Source organism: Aquarana catesbeiana, linkage group LG06 (assembly GCF_042186555.1).
Source record: "Aquarana catesbeiana isolate 2022-GZ linkage group LG06, ASM4218655v1, whole genome shotgun sequence".
Taxonomy (NCBI): domain Eukaryota; kingdom Metazoa; phylum Chordata; class Amphibia; order Anura; family Ranidae; genus Aquarana; species Aquarana catesbeiana.
In genome coordinates, this window is record NC_133329.1 from 68,735,060 (window position 1) to 68,757,970 (window position 22,911).

The 22,911-nt window shown below is 47.6% G+C and overlaps 1 protein-coding gene across 12 annotated transcripts in view; it reads left to right on the forward strand.

The window, feature by feature from the left end:
* Window positions 1-19,559, forward strand: part of LOC141148587 (uncharacterized) — a 580,328-nt gene extending 560,769 nt beyond the window's left edge. For all 12 annotated transcript variants that reach the window (XM_073636167.1, XM_073636176.1, XM_073636171.1 and 9 more), the window contains 2 exons: window positions 3,503-3,838; window positions 16,661-19,559. In XM_073636167.1, the coding sequence (XP_073492268.1) occupies window positions 3,503-3,838; window positions 16,661-16,893 (569 nt within the window). In that variant the 3' untranslated portion in view covers window positions 16,894-19,559. The remainder of the gene's footprint in view (window positions 1-3,502; window positions 3,839-16,660) is intronic.
* The last annotated feature ends 3,352 nt before the right edge of the window (window positions 19,560-22,911 follow it).

Consider the following 22,911-nt stretch of genomic DNA (forward strand, 5'->3'; position numbering starts at 1 on the left):
GGGGGGCCCGGGATCTGGGGGCCCCCTTATTAAGGGGGGCTCCCAGATTCCGATAAGCCCCCCGCCCGCAGACCCCGACAACCAACGGCCAGGGTTGTCGGGAAGAGGCCCTTGTCCTCATCAACATGGGGACAAGGTGCTTTGGGGTCGGGGGGCCGCAGGGCGCCCCCCTCCCCCAAGGCACCCACCCCCCCATGTTGAGGGCATGCGGCCTGGTACGGCTCAGGAGGGGGGGGCCGCTCGCTCGTCCCCACCCCCCTTCCTGGCCGGCCGGGCTGCATGCTCGGATAAGGGTCTGGTATGGATTTGGGGGGGACCCCCACGCCGATTTTTCGGCATAGGGGGTTCCCCTTACAATCCATGCCAGACCTAAGGGCCTGGTATGCCTCCGAGGGGGAACCCACGCCGGTTTTTTCATTGAAAATTTGGCGCGGTGTTCCCGCCTCAGGATTCATACCAGACAGCTGTCAGCACTGCCTGTCACTCATCGCGGAAGGAAAACAAAGTTTTCCTTTCGCGATGAGTGAGCCATCTCGGCGCTGGCCCCTGCGACGGGGCTCGTAGGTGTCAAATCTCGCCGAGAAGTGCGGCGAGATTGACACAATATCGCGGTCACCTACTGTAGATTGATCTGTGTGTCCAAGGAAGCACATTGGTAGGGTTTTAACCTGACTTCCTGTTTGACTATGTGACAGGAAGCGAAGCCGATTTTCAGAAAAGAGACACAAAGCCCAATCTAAAAAGACAAGCAGGGGTTCTAACACTCGGTTTCCCTCAAATGCCCACAATTAGAATAGGATTGTCTGGAGCTAGATTTTAGCTCAGTGCTCTAAATCAGAGATACTCAACCCTGTCCTCAAGTACCCCCAACAGGCCATGTTTGCAGGTTTTCCTTTATCTTGCACAGGTCAGTCAATAGCTTGGTATTTTGGACAGCTATTTTAGCTAAGACAAATTGTCAAATCATGGCCTGTTGGGGGTACTTGAGGATTGAGGTTGAGAACCACTGCTGTAAAGTAGCTTTTAGACAAATCACACCTTTTTTGTTTTGCCACGACAATCAGAAACTGGGAAATACGTTCCAGAAAAATAGTTTAGGAGGGAGTGTAAAATGCATTACTTGGATTGAGCATGCATCTGAAAAACAAATAATTAACAAAACATAAAAAATTGCTACAATTGTTATTGGTCAAAAAAGCAAGGAAAGCAAAAACACATGTTAATTTGAGACACTAACAGAATATGGTTTTGAGGTCTGACCATTTTGCAGAGGAAATGAAGAGTTAAAAGGACTGCGCCCACAAACGGACAGTCTCTTAAGGATTTAAACATTAGTCACAACATCTTGAGGAAGATTTTGCAAAATAATGCAGCACAGACAATTAAATCAAAGTGAAACTAACAACCAACAAATGACACACATTGACATCAAAAATATTTCAGGGAAAAATATCCCCCCCACCCCAAAAAAAAAATACAAACTAAAGTAAAAAATATTTGCTCTAAAACACATCTGTTTTGCAAAGACATAAACAAAATACAAACAGTAAATAAATGTGTTACAAACTCGATAAGGACACCCAAATGTACTCTCTTGCCGGCCCCACACACAATCTTGGCTCTTTTCAGGGCAAAGTAAAGAATGCTATCTGCAAGCTTTATATAACATAGGTTTGTGTGCTAATGAAGCAATTGAAAACACATGCACAGTACATGAAACACACAAAATGCAAGTTCAACCAATCTACAGACAGAACTTCAAAGTGGGTACACCTGTTAAGGATGTCCTTTAATTACTTACCCGAAAAACACACTCTCTGAGCATGCCCAGAAAATTCCAAGTGCTGTTCACACACAAAAAGCACAAAAAAACCCAAAGTCCCTGAGCATGCCCAGACCAACCCAAATGCATTTCACACACCAAAAAAACAAAGTCCCTGAGCATGCCCAGAACAACCCAATTGCAGCTAGCAGTAAATAAGCCACCCCCCTGTCCAAAATTAAGCACATCATCCAGCATGCACCAAAATTACAGATGGGACAAAACACCCCCCCAGTCCGGGGGCAAACAAACAGCCTAACATGGGCAAAAGTTATACAACAAATATCATTGTAGTCTATGGGAACTGACTTGTTAATTTTGCTAGTCCCCACTTGGCTTATCTCTTATCTTCTAGTTATTGCCCTTAAAATGTGTATGGAGGCCCAGGTCCCGCCCTGAGGGACATAAATCAATGTCACCAATTTTGACAACCTCAAAAACAAAACAGGGAGAAGTGCCTTTAAAAATGCCAAATTGCTTAAAAGCTAGTAACTTGGCAGGGGGGGGGGTCGGGGGGGGGCTTACTGTTCTTGCAAAGTGGTGCATCTGTAGCATGTATCCAAAATGCTGCTTCTAAGATATATGGCTAAAACTTACAAATCTACATTGCAGCTGCAAGATTTTTACCAAAAAAACAAAAATGGCCTCCCCCCAATACAGACAAGGCCATTTGGGTCTGTTAAGGCTGTAAATGAGAGCCCCACGTGAAAAATTCCACCCAAAACTAAAAAAATATTGTGCCCCTCCCAAACACTAACAAACCCCTAGCCAAACACACAGCAAGCCAGCCCATGAAAGAGGGGAGATGCTTGGGGGCAAGAGGGGCTCGGGTACCCCAAAAGTCAACCACCTTGTTCCCATATTCAGGGCCTCTTCCACACAACCTGAGGCTGGGCTTGTGGAGGGCTGAAGACAGGGGGCTTTACGGAATGTGGAAAGCCCCTTTAAACTAGTGGGTACAAGGTGCTTTGTGGTTGATATTGGGCTGAGCTCAACATGCCCCAAATGGATTCCGTTAATTTGCATAGATTTCCTCTCACTTCCTGTTTGGCTATGGGACAGGAAGTGAAGGGAAAGCTCTGCAATGGGACAGGGATGGTAAAAAATAAAATGACAGGGGTTATAACCCTCCCTTACTCTATCCAAAATGGAAAAAAAAATTGTTGCCTATAGTTCTACTTTAAGCACAAATTTCTGATAATTTTATGAAGAGGACTAAGAAGATATAACCATGCCAATGGTGCAGCAGAAAACATATAGCACAGTGAGGAAGGTTTGTGGTACAGGATGATAGAACAGTCAAAATTAGAAGCGGCGCTCCCCCCCAGTTGCGGAATGCCAGCCGCCCGCATACCGGAAGCAGTGTGGCAGCTTTATGGGCACGCACATTCCCCCCCCAGGCCCTCAGAACTAGTGTCCCTACTCGAAAATTTCAGGGCGGGTCTTAAACAGCAAGGGGTGTGGCCTTGACAGGAAGGGGTGGGTCATACTTAAATTAGGGGGTGCACGAGTTTAGTCAGGCCTAGGGCAGCACAAAACCTAAATACAATACTGGATGCAATATAATAGTCTGAAAATCCCTTGCATACTGTACAGCATCTTTTATTGTATAATGCAAAGTCTAATGCATTTACTATTCACTCTGTTCCATTCATTGACACTCTGTCTGAATTTCTACAGGACAGCTGCCTGAGATTGGAGAAATAACAGTACCAGAACTGATAGCTGGAAAAAAAGCCACCCTCTCATGTACAATTTATAATTATATTCCTGGTGAGCACAAAGTTTCATGGCATGTAAAATTAAAATCTACTGGTGATGTCATTGGTGCAAATTATGATGGAAAGAAGCACCAAAGTATAGAAAAAGATATAGATTCTGATGACACCTACATAACTTACCTGGCTTTAGTACCTGTGGAGAAGTCTGATGAGGGATCAGACTTCATCTTGAGATTGGACCTTCCAGACTCAGCTCGTCCGATAGAGAGAAGAACAGGACCCATACTTGTGGAAGGTGAGCAGTTCCTCTATATTATACCATATAATAATCATGTACTGTGGTTGTACAAAAACATCATGCAGGTATGTGTTGGTGAAGTTCTGGATCCCAGAGTAGATAAAAAACAGATCAGTCAGATCTAACTTTTAGAGGCAGCTCTCTTTCAGTCGAGGTATTGTAGCGCTACCCCCCGCAGGAGTCGCTGGATGTATTGGGTTCTCTGTTCTTACCTTGAACTCTACAAAGACCTCTGTACCTCCGACATCTTGGGTATACCCATCAATAAACACACATGGACAGTGGCGGCTGGTGAAGTTTTAGGATGGGGGGGCGCCAGACCCCGCCCTTCCTTTTTGACCCCTCCCACTTGGTAAAAATGGGCGTGATGTCAGCGAAATAGTGGGCGTGGCTCTAAGGTGGTGTGGTTAGCGTCTGAGATGAACGAGGGATGGAGCGAGAGGGATGGAGGGACAGCAGGCCTAGATCCTACACAACAATAGAAATGTGTATTCTACAAAGTTTAACAATCATCATATAAAGATACTCCAAACACCTGGTGTTAGCGCTTCAATCATCCCGGCACCATGGTTGTTATGGTGTCAGGATGATTGAAGCGCATTATTACTATTATTACATTGTAATATAAAATGAAATCGTTCAACTCACCATAATGCAGAATCAGTGGGAGCCCCGAGTGTGTCACTAGCCACATCGCCTACAACCAGATGCCATCAGGTGTCCCCAGCAGTCTGTCCTTACATCAGGTGCCCCCAGCGGAGTCCCTCCTTGCATGCAGCCTCTGTCACATCAAATGCAGCCTCTGTCACATCAAATGCAGCCTCTGTCACATAAAATGCAGCCTCTGCCCCCCCCAAATGCAGCCTCTGCCCCCCCCCCAAATACAGCCTCTGTCACATAAAATGCATCCTCTGTCACATCAAATGCAGCCTCTGTCACATAAAATGCAGCCTCTGTCCCCCCCAAATACAGCCTCTGCCCCCCCCCAAATACAGCCTTTGTCCCCTTACATCAGAGTTGCCATCAGTGTCCCCCCACAGCAGGTGTCCCCCATCAGAGCCCCCAACAGCAGGTGTCCCCCATCAGAGCCCCCAACAGCAGGTGTCCCCCATCAGAGCCCCCAACAGCAGGTGTTCCCCATCAGAGCCCCCAACAGCAGGTGTCCCCCACAGCAGGGTGTCTCCATCAGAGTCTCCCCACAGCAGGTGTCCCCATCAGAGTCCCCCCACAGCAGGTGTCCCCATCAGAGTCCCCCCACAGCAGGTGTCCCCATCAGAGCCCCCTCACAGCAGGTGTCCCCTACAGCAGTTGTCCCCATCAAAGTCCCCGCACAGCAGGTGTCCCCATCAGAGTCCCCTATCAGAGCCCCCACCAAAGCCCCCCACAGCAGGTGTCCCCATCAGAGCCCCCTCACAGCAGGTGTCCCCTACAGCAGTTGTCCCCATCAAAGTCCCCGCACAGCAGGTGTCCCCCATCAGAGTCCCCTATCAGAGCCCCCACCAGAGCTCCCCACAGCAGGTGTCCCCTATCAAAGCCCCCCACAGCAGGTGTCCCCCATCAGAGTCCCCCACAGCAGGTGTCCCCCATCAGAGCCCCCCACAGCAGGTGTCCCCCATCAGAGCCCCCCACAGCATGTGTCCCCCATCAGAGCCCCCCACAGCAGGTGTCCCCCATCAGAGCCCCCCAACAGCAGGTGTCCCCCATCAGAGCCCCCCCACAGCAGGTGTCCCCCATCAGAGCCCCCCCACAGCAGGTGTCCTCCATCAGAGCCCCCAACAGCAGGTATCCCCCATCCGAGCCCCCAACAGCAGGTGTCCCCCATCAGAGCCCCCAACAGCAGGTGTCCCCCACAGCAGGGTGTCTCCATCAGAGTCCCCCCACAGCAGGTGTCCCCATCAGAGTCCCCCCACAGCAGGTGTCCCCATCAGAACCCCCCACAGCAGGTGTCCCCATCAGAGCCCCCTCACAGCAGGTGTCCCCCACAGCAGTTGTCCCCATCAAAGTCCCCGCACAGCAGGTGTCCCCCATCAGAGTCCCCTATCAGAGCCCCCCACCAGAGCCCCCCACAGCAGGTGTCCCCTATCAAAGCCCCCCACAGCAGGTGTCCCCCATCAGAGTCCCCCACAGCAGGTGTCCCCCATCTGAATCCCCCACAGCAGGTGTCCCCCATCTGAATCCCCCACAGCAGGTGTCCCCCATCAGAGCCCCCCCTGCAGGTGTCCCCCATCAGAGCCCCCCACAGCAGGTGTCCCCCAACAGAACCCCCCACAGCAGGTGTCTCCCATCAGAGCCCCCCACAGCAGGTGTCCCCCATCAGAGCCCCCCCACAGCAGGTGTCCCCCATCAGAGCCCCCCCACAGCAGGTGTCCCCATCAGAGTCCCCCCAAAACAGGAGTCCCCCATCAGAGCCCCCCACAGCAGGTGTCCCCATCAGAGCCCCCCACAGCATGTGTCCCCCATCAGAGCCCCCCACAGCAGGTGTCCCCCATCAGAGCCCCCCCACAGCAGGTGTCCCCCATCACAGCCCCCCACAGCAGGTGTTCCCATCAGAACCCCCCACAGCATGTGTCCCCTACAGCAGTTGTCCCCATCAAAGTCCCCCCACAGCAGGTGTCCCCCATCAGAGCCCCCCCCCACAGCAGGTGTCCCCCATCAGAGCCCCCCCACAGCAGGTGTCCCCCATCATAGCCCCACAGCAGGTGTCCCCATCAGAGTCCCCCCACAGCAGGTGTCCCCATCAGAACCCCCCACAGCATGTGTCCCCTACAGCAGTTTTCCCCATCAAAGTCCCCCCACAGCAGGTGTCCCCATCAGAGTCCCCTATCAGAGCCCCCCCACAGCAGGTGTCCCCTATCAAAGCCCCCCACAGCAGGTGTCCCCCATCAGAGCCCCCCACAGCAGGTGTCCCCCATCAGAGCCCCCCACAGCATGTGTCCCACATCAGAGCCCCCCACAGCAGGTGTTCCCCATCAGAGCCCCCCAAGAGCAGGTGTCCCCCAAAGCAGGTGTCTCAGAGTACCCCCACAGCAGGTGTCCCCATCAGAGTCCCCCCAAAACAGGAGTCCCCCATCAGAGCCCCCCACAGCAGGTGTCCCCATCAGAGTCCCCCCACAGCAGGTGTCCCCCATCAGAGTCCCCCCCACAGCAGGTGTCCCCCATCAGAGTCCCCCCACAGCAGGTGTCCCCATCAGAGTTCCCCCCACAGCAGGTGATCCCCATCAGAGCCCCCAAAGAGCAGGTGTCCCCCAAAGCAGGTGTCTCAATCAGAGTCCCCCCACAGCAGGTGTCCCCATCAAAGCCCCCCAAAACAGGAGTCCCCATCAGAGCCCCCCACAGCAGGTGTCCCCATCAGAGTCCCCCCACAGCAGGTGTCCCCCATCAGAGTTCCCCCACAGCAGGTGTCCCCCATCAGAGTCCCCCCACAGCAGGTGTCCCCATCAGAGCCCCCCCAAAACAGGAGTCCCCCATCAGAGCCCCCCACAGCAGGTGTCCCCATCAGAGCCCCCCACAGCATGTGTCCCCCATCAGAGCCCCCCAGAGCATGTGTCACCCATCAGAGCCCCCCCCACAGCATGTGTCCCCCATCAGAGCCCCCCCACAGCATGTGTCCCCCATCAGAGCCCCCCACAGCAGGTGTCCCCATCAGAGCCCCCCACAGCAGGTGTCCCCATCAGAGTCCCCCCACAGCAGGTGTCCCCCATCAGAGCCCCCCCCAGCAGGTGTCCCCATCAGAGTCCCCCCACAGCAGGTGTCCCCATCAGAGCCCCCCAAAACAGGAGTCCCCCATCAGAGCCCCCACAGCAGGTGTCCCCATCAGAGCCCCCCACAGCATGTGTCCCCCGTCAGAGCCCCCCACAGCAGGTGTCCCCATCAGAGTCCCCCCACAGCAGGTGTCCCCATCAGAGCCCCCCAAAACAGGAGTCCCCCATCAGAGCCCCCCACAGCAGGTGTCCCCATCAGAGCCCCCCACAGCATGTGTCCCCCATGAGAGCCCCCCACAGCATGTGTCCCCCATCAGAGCCCCCCACAGCAGGTGTCCCCATCAGAGTTCCCCCCCAAGCAGGTGTCCCCATCAGAGCCCCCCAAAACAGGAGTCCCCCATCAGAGCCCCCCACAGCAGGTGTCCCCATCAGAGCCCCCCACAGCATGTGTCCCCCATCAGAGCCCCCCCACAGCATGTGTCCCCCCATTCTCCACACAGCGGTACTTACCTTCAGTCTCCTGCGGTGTCCTCCTCCTCACACTGGCAGCAGCATTCTTCCTGTTTCCTCTCTCGGGCTCAATGAAAGAGAGAGACAGGAAGTGACATCTGACTCAGGGCAGATGTCAATCAAATCTGAAGTGCCAGGTAGCTTCCGCCCGGCGCCTGTAGTATGTATTACTATGGCCGGGCGGAAGCTACTTGGCGCTTCAGAAAATGCCCCAAGGCGGGCTAAACGCCCGCAAATGCAGCGCCACGTCTGCAATCTCATGATTGCATAGACGTGGCGCTTCCTATAAGTGCACTGTGTCCGGCGTCCGAACACAGTGCACTTAAGGACCTTTTTTTTTCTTTTTTTCTTTTTTTTAAAGGGCCAGTAGTTAAAAAAAATATTTTTTTTTTACTTTTTTTTTTGCTGCCTGGAGGGGGGGGGGGGGGGCGGTGCCCAGGTGCCCCCTATAGACGGGCCGCCACTGCACATGGATAACTTTTGGTAAGTGCCTCAGGGTCACCCTGAAATGAGGCTCGAGACCGTAAAGTATGATAACAAGTTATATTAAAGTTATTCTAAAGGTTCTTTTTTTTTTAAATAACAAACATATTATACTTACCTGCTCTGTGCAAGAGTTTTGCCCCTATCCTCCTCTTCTGGGGTGCCGGGCGGCGCTCCTGGCTCCTCCTTCCATGGGGGCACCCATGTGTGGGCACGCTCACAAGTCCCGCTGCTGCGTCCATTAACACAGACAGCAGGACTCTGCCCCGTCCCCCGCTCCGGTGTCAATGGATTTGATTGACAGCAGTGGGAGCCAATGACTCCCGGTGCTATCAGTCTATACAATGAGCGTGGAGACAGCGGCTGGAGTTGCTGGGCTCGTGCACATCGCTGGAACGGACGGACTCAGGTAAGAAAAAAAGGGGGGGGGGGCTCTAGGGGGCAGCTGCAGCACAGAAGGTTGTTGTCCATCTTTTGGCAGAAAAATGTAACTTCTTGAAAGAAAGGGTAACCATGACATGGCATTATTAAACCAGCACATTTCAGTTATAATGAGCCTAGTTACAGTATCCCAAGGGTTCTTTAGAGCATAAGAAGGATGAGAGCCACAATGCTCGATTCAGCCCCATAAGAATTTTATTTTTCAGGACACGTAATCAGAAACCAACGTATTTCAGGGGTAAAATCCCACCCTTCATCAGGTCTTGTGTGCTGACAGTAAATTTATATTTGTACCTTTCATTTAGAGTGAATTTTGTATTGGATTTCAATATTATTCTGGGACACTGATTTAGTGGAAACATATTATATTATATACTAAGTGAACTGTAATGTGTCACATTTTGAAAGTGGCACATTTTGGAGGCCAATAAATCTCTCTTCACCGAGCCTTAAACAACATATCAAAGTATTTAGTTGACTCACAGAACAGAACTCCCAGGCAAACAAATCTATAGCAGGAGATGTTCCTAACAGTCAATGAGTAGCTCTGCTATCAAAAGCATAACTACTCCTCTTCCTACCAACTACTACTATTGACTGTCCTTCCCATAGTGAGGGGAATCCCCCTCTCAGATTACTGTTCGCGGAACAGGTGCCCGCATGCAGTGGCGGCCCGCCCATTAGGGGTGCCGCCCTCCTTTCTATGCATCCAGCTCCTTAATATACATGCGGGGCACCAGACACGTGGATTCCAATAAGAGTTTTTTTTTTTTTAAGCAACTGATTTGAGCCTGAGGCTCTAATAGGCTTCCAAAAAGGGTTGGCCCAGGGTGCAGACCACTGTGCCCTGAGCCCACCCAGTTGTGTGACAATAGCGAATGAATATTCACTATTGTCACGCTGATTCTCCTCCCAGCCAATCAGGAAGTGGGTCCTGAGACCCGTTTCCTAATTGGCTGAAAGGAGAAGCCATCCTATTGGCCTAGGAGGAGGAGGGAGGAGACAGCCACTGTTATGCCGAGGACATGCAGGGGAAGCCCAACTGCTGGAGGGGGGACACGGAGGAGACTGAGGGGGGAAGCCCCTGCATCAGTCCGGGGGGCAGCACAGGGTGAGTAAGCCAGCGACCAGGAGGGGGTGGGGTGTGGGTATGGTGTGCGGTGCAGGCTGGAGCAATGGGGGTGGGGGGGCTGTCCATGGTCAGGTCCGCTGCCGCCCCCCCCTGACTGATGGAACTCCAACCGCCACTGCCCGCATGAGAAGATTTCTCCTCATTTCTTGCTCCAGGAACGGAGTGATGATAAAAGAGACACTCCAGCAAGCATGAAACCACCCATAAAAGGGAATGTATTAAGTCTAAGCACTTACAACCGTCCTGAAGTAACACAGCATATCACATGGTACAGCAGCATGGAATTCCAGCATCAAAATTGGCACCGTTCCTTCGCACATGCTCAGTAGCGTGTATCCGGGTCCGCCCTACCAGTTTCCTCACAGATTACATCGTTAGGGGCACGGATACATGCCCATACTGAGCTGTTTAAATAGACATATCCGGCCAAGGAGGATCACAACCCATTGGCTAAGAGAAACATCAATCAAATATTTAAAACAATGCTATCCACGGCGCCCTTGGATCAATGGATCAACACAAGCACTTGACTCAGCTCTATTCAGGGCCGGACTGGGAATGAAAACCAGCCCTGGAAAAAATGTCATACCAGCCCCATAGCATTAATACACCAGCCCAACAGCATAACGTCATTATTTTCTTGTTCATAAAATGGAAAACCATGCATTTTAAAGCACATTTAAAGAGTGCATTATATATAGATAAGACACATATAAAAGCACATAGGGCTTTATATATATATATATAGGGCATCGGGCATCTGAATTACAGCGGCGGGGGTGTTTTTAGAAGTGCCTGATTAGAGCCGTCGGCTCTAATAGGCTTCCAAATTGGTAAACAGCGGGCACACTGCTGTGCGTTCGCTGCTTAAACAGTGCTGTGTTAGGAAATCAAATAAATCACTTCCCTAAAACTGACCCGCCTCTCAGCCAATCAGGTGCACTGGGTCTGGTTACCTGTCACCTGATTGGCTGAAGCGACAGGCGCTGTGATTGGATGCCTATCGGAGGGAGTGTGGAGCAACGCGCTGACCTGAGACAGGTAAGTGCCGGGCGGGGGGGACACTGGCAGGATTTAATGGGCAAACTGGTGGCAATCGATGGGGCAAACTGGAGGCAATTGATGGTTACAGTGGCTGCGTTTGATGGGCACAGTGGTAGCGCTTAATGAGCACAGTGGCAGCAATTTATGGGTACAGTGGCTGCATTTGATGGGCACAGTGGCTGTGTTTAATGGGCACAGTGGTGGCAATTTATGGGTACAGTGGCTGCGTTTGGTACAGTGGCTGCGTTTGATGGGCACAGTGGCAGCGTTTAATGGGCACAGTGGTGGCAATTTATGGGTACAGTGGCTGCGTTTGATGGTACAGTGGCTGCGTTTGATGGGCACAATGGCTGTGTTTAATGGGCACAGTGGTGGCAATTTATGGGTACAGTGGCTGCGTTTGATGGTACAGTGGCTGTGTTTGATGGTACAGTGGCAGCGTTTAATGGGCACAGTGGCTGCAATTGATGGGTACAGTGGCTGCGTTTGATGGGGCACAGTGGCAGCAAATTATGGGTACAGTGGCAGCGTTTAATGGGCACAGTGGCTGCAATTGATGGGTACAGTGGCTGCGTTTGATGGGGCACAGTGGCAGCAATTTATGGGTACAGTGGCTGCGTTTGATGGGCAGGGCACAGTGTTGGCAATCTATGGGCACAGTGGCTGCGTTTGATGGTACAGTGGCTGTGTTTGATGGTACAGTGGCAGCGTTTAATGGGCACAGTGGCTGCAATTGATAGGTACAGTGGCTGCGTTTGATGGGGCACAGTGGCAGCAATTTATGGGTACAGTAGCAGCGTTTAATGGGTACAGTGGCAGCGTTTAATGGGCACAGTGGCTGCAATTGATGGGTACAGTGGCTGCGTTTGATGGGGCACAGTGGTGGCAATTTATGGGTACAGTGGCTGCGTTTGATGGTATAGTGGCTGCGTTTGATGGGCACAGTGGCTGTGTTTAATGGGCACAGTGGTGGCAATTTATGGGTACAGTGGCTGTGTTTGATGGTACAGTGGCTGCGTTTGATGGTACAGTGGCAGCGTTTAATGGTGCAGTGGCAACGTTTAATGGGCACAGTGGCAGCAAATTATGGGTACAGTGGCAGCGTTTAATGGGCACAGTGGTTGTGTTTGATGGGTACAGTGGCTGCGTTTGATGGGGCACAGTGGCAGCAATTTATGGGTACAGTGGCTGCGTTTGATGGGCAGGGCACAGTGTTGGCAATCTATGGGCACAGTGGCTGCGTTTGATGGTACAGTGGCTGTGTTTGATGGGCAGGGCACAGTGTTGGCAATCTATGGGCACAGTGGCTGCGTTTGATGGTACAGTGGCTGTGTTTGATGGTACAGTGGCAGCGTTTAATGGGCACAGTGGCTGCAATTGATTGGTACAGTGGCTGCGTTTGATGGGGCACAGTGGCAGCAATTTATGGGTACAGTGGCAGCGTTTAATGGGCACAGTGGCTGCAATTGATGGGTACAGTGGCTGCGTTTGATGGGGCACAGTGGCAGCAATTTATGGGTACAGTGGCTGCGTTTGATGGGCAGGGCACAGTGTTGGCAATCTGTGGGCACAGTTTGATGGTATACAGCTTTTCAAAGGAGAGAGAGAGAGAGAAGAGAGAGGAGAGAGAGAAGAGAGAGAAGAGAGAGAAGAGAGAGATTTTTTTTTAATAACTTAATTCTTGTGCTGCAGCTGGCCGGCCATTCACTTCTATTCTCCTCGTGCAGTTAGTGGGCGGTGCTGAAGCAGCACGGCGTTCTCCTGCTCCTCCCCCTCAGGCACACAGGCAGATTACTTTAGGGAAACACTGCTCTAGATGATGAATGTGGTGGGCGGCGCGCCGGAACGGAGGACACACAGACAGTGACTGACCAGTGACACAGTGACACAGCCACAGTCATTGCATACTGCAGCGGCCGCCGCTGCTCTTTAGATTGCTGACACAGGCAGCGAGCGGCCCCAGCGGTACTTAGTGCAGCCAGCCTACCGGGATATTTCCCGGTATCCCGGTAGGCCAGTCCAACCCTGGCTCTATTAATCGTGAGAGAGTGCTAAATATCCCCATCTTGTGCTCAAATAGTAAAGTACACTCCAGAAAAATAAAGAGTGCTCAATATCACTATCTTGTGCTCAGATACCATAATATGCTCTGGCAAAAATACACTCCATAAAAATACAGTGTGCTTAATACTTCAAAAATATTATAAAACATATAAAACCTCGCTTTATTAAAAATATTTTTAAAAACTGGAATCAATCCTCCTTGGTCAGAAAAATAAATAAATTGCAACATTATCAATAAAAATAAACCATTAGGACAAATAAGAAAACAAAAATGAAATAAAATTGCAAATAAAATCAAATTAAAAAAACCCTGTAAGATGTCACATAAAATACATGTTTAATTGTATGTGAATCTGTGAGATGTCTGCCCTGAATGGGAGCAAATCCGTCTCACATAAAAAAAAAAAATCAATTTTAAACATAGAGTCAACTTGACAGTTAAGTAAACGTATGAAGCCCACGCTAGGTTTCCATTCTGCTACTGGGAGTGAGGTAGCGGAGATACACTGCACAGGTGGAATGGGCATAGGCTCATCATGTCCCTCCTAAATGCAACTGTCTACAGTGAAGGTATACCTTAACACGGGAACAAAGAGTTAACTAAAGGACAGTTTGTTGTCAAGTGTACATGGTGCATGGCCATCTCTAAAGTTAGAGATCTGCCTTACAGTTGAGTATTCCCTGATGGCAGCCTCAGCCTTTTCCTAGGGCAATGATGGAAATGGTACAAGTAAAGGTACTCCATTTGCAAGAATGGCCCTGTTACAGTAGCCTAGCATAGCCCAGAAGATCCCACCCCAGGAATAGCCCTCTCATGTGACCCGTACTTGGTGCCCAACAAGTTAATAAGACAACATGGAGGAAGATCCATCACCTGCCCCACTGTTTACACATTTTTTGCCTTTCATTTCTATTTTAAACTGCATGGGTTGTTTTACAAGGTGAGGGTTCACATATACTATATGAACTTTTGCAATGTATGAGCTTTTGCATTATTATAAATCAGGTTAGGGCCCCTAAAACAAGAAATTGTCCAATTAACATGACTATTGTCCTGGACAGCAAAGACTGTGTACCTACAGGCTCCAATAATGGGAATCTAGCCCTGCCCTTCCCAAATTCTCTGGGTCACGGTTGATAAGTTAAACAGACAGCTTCATTGACTAGTACAGGCATGCTCAACCAGTGGGCCTAGGTTCCAGCAGAAGATAGCGAGTCTCACTCATCTGACCTAAAACACACATGTAAATCAGACACTGAAACCTTGGAAAAACATAAGGAGGATAAACCATAATATAATATGGCTAGTGAGAAAGAAGATAAAGGAGATCAATATCCATCAGGTTAATTGCCTGATCAAGAAGAACACACTGTTGAGTGGTAGTTCTTCTAAACTGGAGGCATAAGAACTGATGCAAAGTTCTTTCCTTTCCTCATATGCAGAAGAGGATCCAGGAAAATATTCTGTGAAGTTGGATGAGCAAGGTAGGAGAGGCCCAACAAATCATTCACCTCAGCAAGACAAACACACTGACACTGTCATGTCAATGGATAGTTCTTCATCTGAACTGAAAGAGAGAGTAGGGTGAATCCATGGATCTCCAAAACGTGGAGGTAGAACTGATGGAAATTCTTTGTTCCTCACATGGTTAAGAAGATTCAGGAAACTATTCTATCTAGATTATGAAGAAGGGAGATAAATGAGAAACTTTAGCAAGTCTATAATTGAACAAGTAGCATGGGCAGTTTGTCCTTTAGCTTGGAAAAAGACAAAGATTATTGATCTTCTAGTCTTGATAGCACTGGAGTTAAATAAATAACACAATATTCTTCCCATCCCCTTGTCCATTGCAAACAACAGGAGAATCTGCCAGGCTTGATTGTGTTAAAAGAGCAGTATCCCCATTATTATTAAAACCATATGTTTTCATATTAGAGAAGTGGAATTAAGCTCAAAACCACCAGTTAAATTTAACCATCCAGCATAAAGAAGATACTAGTGACCCAAAAAAGGTTTTTGCCATCCACTTTACAAAGAAATTACGAGTCTGCTTTTAATAAATCATAAAATGTCATTTATTGCATTATACACCACTGGCCCTCCTCCCTGCTATGAGAAAAAACATATCATAGGATATATTTAACTGAGTGGAGCACTGCAGGGATCATCACCCCACTGTCTGTCAAGAGCTGAACCACCGGCCTTCAGAATTTTGCCAGCCTTTTGTGCCATTTGACGGATGATAGGCTGTCCATTGGTCCTGCATTGTCTACGTGTCGTATCGTCATCTACGTATTGTCTAAGTGTGGAGGGGGTAAGAGCTTCCATCAGGTTTATATTACTGCCTGTGTACCTATTGGGAGATTTCAACTCACTTCCTGTCAGGACAGGAAGTAGGGGCAAACTCTCCAATGGGAACGCAGCAAAAACACACTTTGAGGAAAGTGAGAACGGGCTAGAATTACTGTTGTTATTGCTGTCTGTGCCTTCCTGTCCCTGTGACTACCGCACCGCTCATTTCTTATACAAGCATCACAGGGACACAGGATAGATGAGGAGTAATCTCCAAAAAGTAGTCTTTGATAGAAAGCACAAAAAATATTAACTCTTTCCTGTCCTATGTGAAACTTGTGTAATAGATGCTTACAAATGTTTGCAGAATTTTGTTCCCCTCATTTTTCAGGTTTTTACTATAGAAACCTGTCTGTAATTAATTTCTGGTATCTCAATAAATTATGTAGATCACGGTGATTGCCAAGAGTCAAATTTTGTTTCACAAATATTATATTTATGATGTGTAAAATGACAATTTCAATTATATTTTATTTATGTAAGCTTAAATTTATCAAAAACTGTTCTATATTATGTTTTCTTTTTTTCGGGAAAGGGGGTGTTCCAAAGAAGACAAACACCTTGTGCTCCTGCCCATCTCCTGTGTGCTTCCCTGCTTTCTGCTCTTTTTTGTCAATGCTCACAAAAGTATCATTCATAGCATGGGCAGACATGTGCAGTCAATCTATCACAGGTGAAAGCAGGATGACACACATAAGCACAGTGAGCTTCATGTCCTCTATCACTTGTTCATAACCCAGTGATACTCCCATATTTTAATGATATGCCCATAGTCCATAAAGAGTGATAGCTGCTCCCAACCACCTAAAGTATGCAGACAGCAGAGCAGTTGAAACAGCTACTTTGATATGTGACTTTGGTGGAAGCCGCCGTTCATCACAAAGAGTCGTGACCCCTGCCCCACAGAGCCCTGAAATACTAACTGCACTGAACTGTGGTAAGGTGATCACTTTACAACTATCATCAAAAAAATATTTATTACTTTTTTATTTTTCTTTAATGATGTGAATGCAATAAAAAACACTTGAATGCATTGTAAATTTTATCTTCTGTGTTCATATATACTTTCATATTATTTTAAATGTTTGCAGAAAGGATTCGAGGTAAAAAGAAGAACAAATTATGTGAGAGTATAAAAGAAGGAAAGGACCAATGTACAGAATCTCCTACAACCTTAGCAGAAGACAACAAGCCTCAATCATCTGACCAACAACAAACATGCAAACCAGAAAATGAAACCTCAAAAGAAAGTTCTGAAGAGCAACCAAAATGTCCTGTGAAAGTGGAGAAAAAAGACAACACTGACACTGTCTTAGCATTGTAAAATTCAAATATTCCACGCTTAGGACAAGTACCAACTGCAGCCCCCCAGAAAAAGAAAACACCAAGGTGAAATCCAAATGATAAAATACTCTGATAGGGGAATTGGCGCTGTTCACAAAAAATGTTTTGAATCCTCAACGTGAAAAAATGTGTGCATCAAGGTGCATCAACAAACTAGGTGAAAAATCCTGTAAAAGTGCTAAGACCCTTTAGAATGTATGTGCCATATAAGATGTTAGGTATACAAAACACCAAAAAATCATATAAAGTGAAATTAAAAACTTGTATAGGTGAAACTAAAACATCAATTGTATCCACTTTAAAAGTCCCAATAATGAATGTTCAAAACAATGTGACACCAAAAACGGCAGCTATAAATCCTCTGATGGTGACTGAAAAATCCCAAAAATGATATAAAAATGACAAAGTAAATAAAAAATGTTCAATTTTGATGAATTTTTTCGTGAATTTTTTCAATCAAAAAGAATATGTGATAAAATAATACTATGTGCAACCAGATACTGCAATAAAAATTGTCCAATAAAAATTGTCCTATGAGTGTGGAAAATATCCCTGTGAACAAATGGTGTGTGCATCCAAGTAATCCCAAACAGGTTTGCTGTGACTGATGCTATTCGTCTTTTTGTTGAACCCCCACTTGTGCCCTCACTCACCGGAACGCCCAACCCCTGCAGGGGTAATAGGCATGTGTATGTGAATCCAGTAGCCAGAATCCTGATCGATCGATATCCCTCTCTACGATTCTGTGGTCTCCTTTACACATATATCACTGTTGTCCTTTTAATGGTTTCCACCAGAAAGTGTCCATATATGATGAGAAAAGAGGAGCCTTATAGCGTAAATCCAAAAAATGTTAAGTTTATTAAAACAATACAATTGATGTTTTAGTTTCACCTATACAAGTTTTTAATTTCACTTTATATAATTTTTTGGTGTTTTGTATGCCTAACATCTTATATGGCACATACATTCTAAAGGGTCTTAGCACTTTTACAGGATTTTTCACCTAGTTTGTTGATGCACCTTGATGCACACATTTTTTCACTGTCTTAGCATTGGTTAGTTCTTCCTCCAAGCCAGTAGCGGGCCATCCATAGGGGGCACACGGGTCACAAAAAAAATAAAAAAATAAAAATAAAAAAATTATTTTTTTCAAAAACGCCCTTAAAAAAATTTGAAAATAATGTCCTTTAAGTGCACTGTGTTCGGGCGCCGGATACAGTGCACTATGGGAAGCGCCACATCTATGCAATCACGAGATTGCAGACGAGGCGCTTCATTTGCAGGCTTTTGAGTTGGCTTGTGGTGCAGTCCATCGCACCGGACAACTTCCGCCCGCCTGTAGTATCACTTAACTCAGAGGTGCTTTGTTCTCCAAGTTAAAACATCACTTCCGGTTTCCCTGTGCCAGTGGTAAACCGGAAGTGACGTCAGAAGCTCCGTGGAACGCACAGCCCGAGCAGAGCTGGTAAGTAAGGCTCTAATAGGCTGCAAAATAGGTCCACTCAGCTGTATTAGGAAAGAAAAGGACTATTTGCATTCCTAACACTGAACTGCCTCTCCGCCAATCAGGTGCTCGGGTCAGTGACCTGTCACCTGATTGGCTGAAAAGACAGGCACCGCTATTGGACGCCTATCAGGAGGAGAGGACGGGAGATGAGGCAGGAGATGCATGAAGGACCCTGCTCGTCGCCGTCACCCGCTGCCCCACAGACACAGGGTAAGTGCCGGGCAGACAGCAAGCGGCACACTGGCAGCATTTAATGGGCACACTGGCATCATTTGGGCACACTGGCAGCGTTTGGGCACACTGGCAGCACTTGATGGGCAGTTGGGCACACTGGGAGCGTTTGAAGGGCACACTGGCAGCATTTAATAGGCACACTGCAGCGTTTGATGGGCACAGTGGCAGCATTTAGCACAGTAGCTGCATTTGATGGCACAGATTTTTCCAACATTTTGAGCACCAGCCGCCACTGCTCCAAACTGGAGCTAGATAATCAGGTGGAATTCACTAATCTTGATAACATGGAGGAAAAAAACCTTTAACAAAATACTCCCCATTCCCCATACACAGAAGAGAATATAGGAGACGCATCTTTAATGGGAAAAGACCATAAAGCAGATCAAAGTCTAGGAAGTCAAACACCCAACCAAGAAGAAATCATTGACTCCAGCTTACCAATAGACATTTCCTCCCCTAAATTGGAGGGAGGTGATACAGAGGAACTCACTTTTCTTAATAACACGGATGTAGAGGACCTGACACAAAATTCTGCCATTCCTTTTATGTAGAAGAAGATCTAGGATAATTGTCTATGAAGAAGAAGGACCATAAAGAAGATCAAAGCGTAGGAAGTAAAACATCTGACCAAAAAGAACTCATTGACACCATCTTACCAATAGACATTTCCTCCACTAAATTAGAGCGAGGTGCAAAAGGAATTCACCATTCTCGATAACATGGATGTAAAAGACCTTACACAAATTCCTCCCAATATGCAGAAGAAGATCGAGGAGAATTGTTGATGAAGATGGAGAAACAACACACAGATGACCACATTTACTTAGTACCTATCACTTGTGTAGGAGATTGACCTAACGCTGTGAAGTAAAAATTATACAATAAATATTATTGTACCTATATATTAATTTGTCTAATCCCTATAGTTAGCTAGTCTATATTAAACTCTGACCACATGTTACTGTTGATATCACCATAATACAAGGTTAGCTATGAAACCAAACATGAGTAATAAAGTCTTATTTATTCCCAAGGAAATAAGAAAGCTAACATGAAAGTATTAAAAGATACTGTATTACAATATTACAAAGCTTACAATCAGAACATATAATACAAGAACATCAAGGATACTTATTACAAAGCTCTCCGCGAGGCTTTGTATCATCAGCTTTGCTCAGATATTGAAAAGAGGGCCAGAGCCATGAGGCTTAGGCCCAAGCCATGATCCAAAGGGAAAGGGACTATTTTTCTCTTCCTTGCTCAGTCTTTTATACTTCGATCACACACCATTCAAACCTAAGCCCAGTGCCATCCCCTTTCGACTTTCGACAAATCAGCATTTATTGGGGCTGTACTTTTCCACAGATTATATTAATGTCTGTCCTGCTGTACTTTGGCCTCTAGGGGTAGCATTGACCATGTCATCTCTGGGTGCCTGTTGATCCTTTGATCATTGTCACCCACCATCATCAATCATCTGTCAGCCATGGCTCTCTTTGAAGCTTGTAATCACACACATCACAGCAGGTGGGCTTGAGCCAGGCCCTTGTTATTCTGATATGCTACAAAGACAGGTAAATACACGGTGGTGAATGAGACATGTTGTGAAGATGCCTCACTCTGTGTTCTAGATGGGGAGAACATTGCCGGGAAGGGAACACCGGTGTATTATTTGGGACATAGGAGAGTGTGTTTCTTTGTCCAAGAGGATACCGATGTAACATTAGTCATGGAACTAGGGTGTTCCTTGAACCTAACAATAGGTAGGGGTGCATGGTATACCCTGGGCATGGTCTCTGAAATCCAGGCACAGGGATGGAATTTTGTGGTTTGTCATGGTTTCAGGTTCATATGTGTTAGACTCGATAGTTATATAGAAGGGTCTCCTATTTATCTATGCAAGTTGAGGGACAAATTGACGGTAGTGTCTCTGCGTATAAGTTAGAGGCTTTGCTGCCAAGACAGAGCCCCGCAATACCGCTGACACGCCAAAAGTGCGGTAGGAAAGGCCATTGTGAGCAAGCCTGCCTAAACCTGACCCGTATTTACAGTAAAGGGTTATAGGAGGTTGGGAGCGGGATGCGTAATTGGATGGGACACATATATATGCATATATTATGGTAATGGGTTGATTTACGTTATGGTATAGTGTGACGTGTATTTTAGGTTGGTAATATGGGTGAGTAAGGCCCTCCTCGAGACTGTATCTGAAAGCTGGTTAATATGTTGCTCTGAGTGTGTGCTGGTGAATGGTGAGTGAGTGGACACTCCTTGCCTGTAATGCACCCCGTTCTGAAGATACCGGAAAGGAGAAGATACCAAAGATACAGAATGGTGACATGGAAGCTGTCACTGAAGAATTATGGTGGTGTGTCACTCAGTGGCAAAGCGGCACATGTTGGGAAGCACAACCTATCAAGACCATTATGGACTGTTCCATAGGAGCTGTTTCTTAAGGACCTGTTGGAAACCTAACACATTAAGACAGTTATGAACTGTTCCATAGGAGCCGTGTCTGAAGAAGGGTGGTATGCGCCCTTTAGGCGCAAAGCGGCTTATGTTGGATAGCAACATGGTCTATATTTCCTGGTTGATACAGCCAGGTGGTCTAAGTTGGAATGTAACCAGTTACACATCAAAGCTTTGTAGCATATCAGAATAACAAGGGCTTGGCTCAAACCCACCTGCTGTGATATGTGTGATTACAAGCTTCAAAGAGAGCCATGGCTGACAGATGATTGATGACGGTGGGTGACAAAGATCAAAGATCTTTGTCACCCACCGTCTGGGTGCCTGTCATGTCAGGCACCCAGAGATGACATGGTCAATGCTTGCCCCTAGAGGCCAAAGTAGTGCCCTACACTTGCAGTGCACTTGTAATGCAAAGTGGATTTGCCTTTAGTAAATAATCCCCAAAGCGTAACAGTTCCTTTTACTTCCACTACAATCCCCTTGTAGTTCTTTAGCCCACTGACCTCCCAGTCTCTCACTAGACTCACTGATTCACTGTCACTGAATCCCTTGAGCTTCTCCAATCTTCACGGTGGTATCTTCCTCCAGCATCACCCACGCCTCTCTGCTGGGTCCCTAGCTTGGCACTCACGATACCTCTCAAACTTCACCCCCCTGGCCTGCTTGGTTACTGGCTTGAGCCACAAGGCTGCTCTGCAAGCTCCACCTCCACTGGCTGGGTCCCTGGCTTTATATCCACTGAAGTTTCCCAATTCCTCACCGTCCCCGGTTGGCGAGAATACTGCTCCGGTACTTGCTTCAGCTACTCACTGTGGTCCCTGGTAATAAGATGGTTGGTCCCTTAGTGGTGACAGCTTCCCCTCTACGTCCGACCACGACAGGTTCTCCGGCCGGCAGACCTGTCACTTCTGGTTGGACTGCAAGCCACAGTATCAACCCTGCGCTGCTCTCTTGCTTCTGCATAGGCCCTCAGACAGGCACCCCAGGCAGTACAACACATGTCCACCCAGACAGCCGCCCAGGTGGCACAGAACACCGATCACCTGACTCCATCCAAATATATAGGTTCTCCCAGCAGGCCAAGGGATTCAAGAAAACCCCTGCCCATTGGCTAAGATACCCCATATACCCATAACCTGACCTTGTGTTGCCCTCTTCGTATCTAGCACCACCAGGTACCCGACCACCTAGTGGTAGAAGAGAAAAGTGCAACAAGGCCAATCTTAGGGAGAAATCAACGGATCTCTAACAATTAGCCAAGATGACTATTCCTGACAAGTAAATTTTGGGGAGCAACCCTGCCTAAACCCCAGGGTGCTACATCATTAAGCCTTACGCAGTATGTCATCAAAAATATGATTCCTATTTTTTTTTTTTTTTTTTTATCTTTTTTTTTTTTTTTTTGCCACTTCAGCGAGGTGTTTTCCGGGGGATGTTACTTCAACTTTACAGTTCAGTATCTTTTTGCTTATGTCATCACATCATTGTGGCTTGATTATCATCTCAAAAAAAAGGAGAAACCAAACAATTACATTACTTTCAACAATGATTTGCCCCCCCCTTGTTTATCCCCAATTATTACCCGCCCCTACCCCCCTAATCCATTACCTCCCCTTATCCTGCCCCCCCTTTTAAGTCCCCCATACTTGTTCATACTTCTTTCTGTACCTTCTCTCCTGCTCCTTCACTCCTATCAGATCTTCAACTGCGTATTTACTGTTATCTTACCTGTCTAGCTTCTTTAATTATTTTTAATTATTTTGGGGCCTCTATCTAAATACC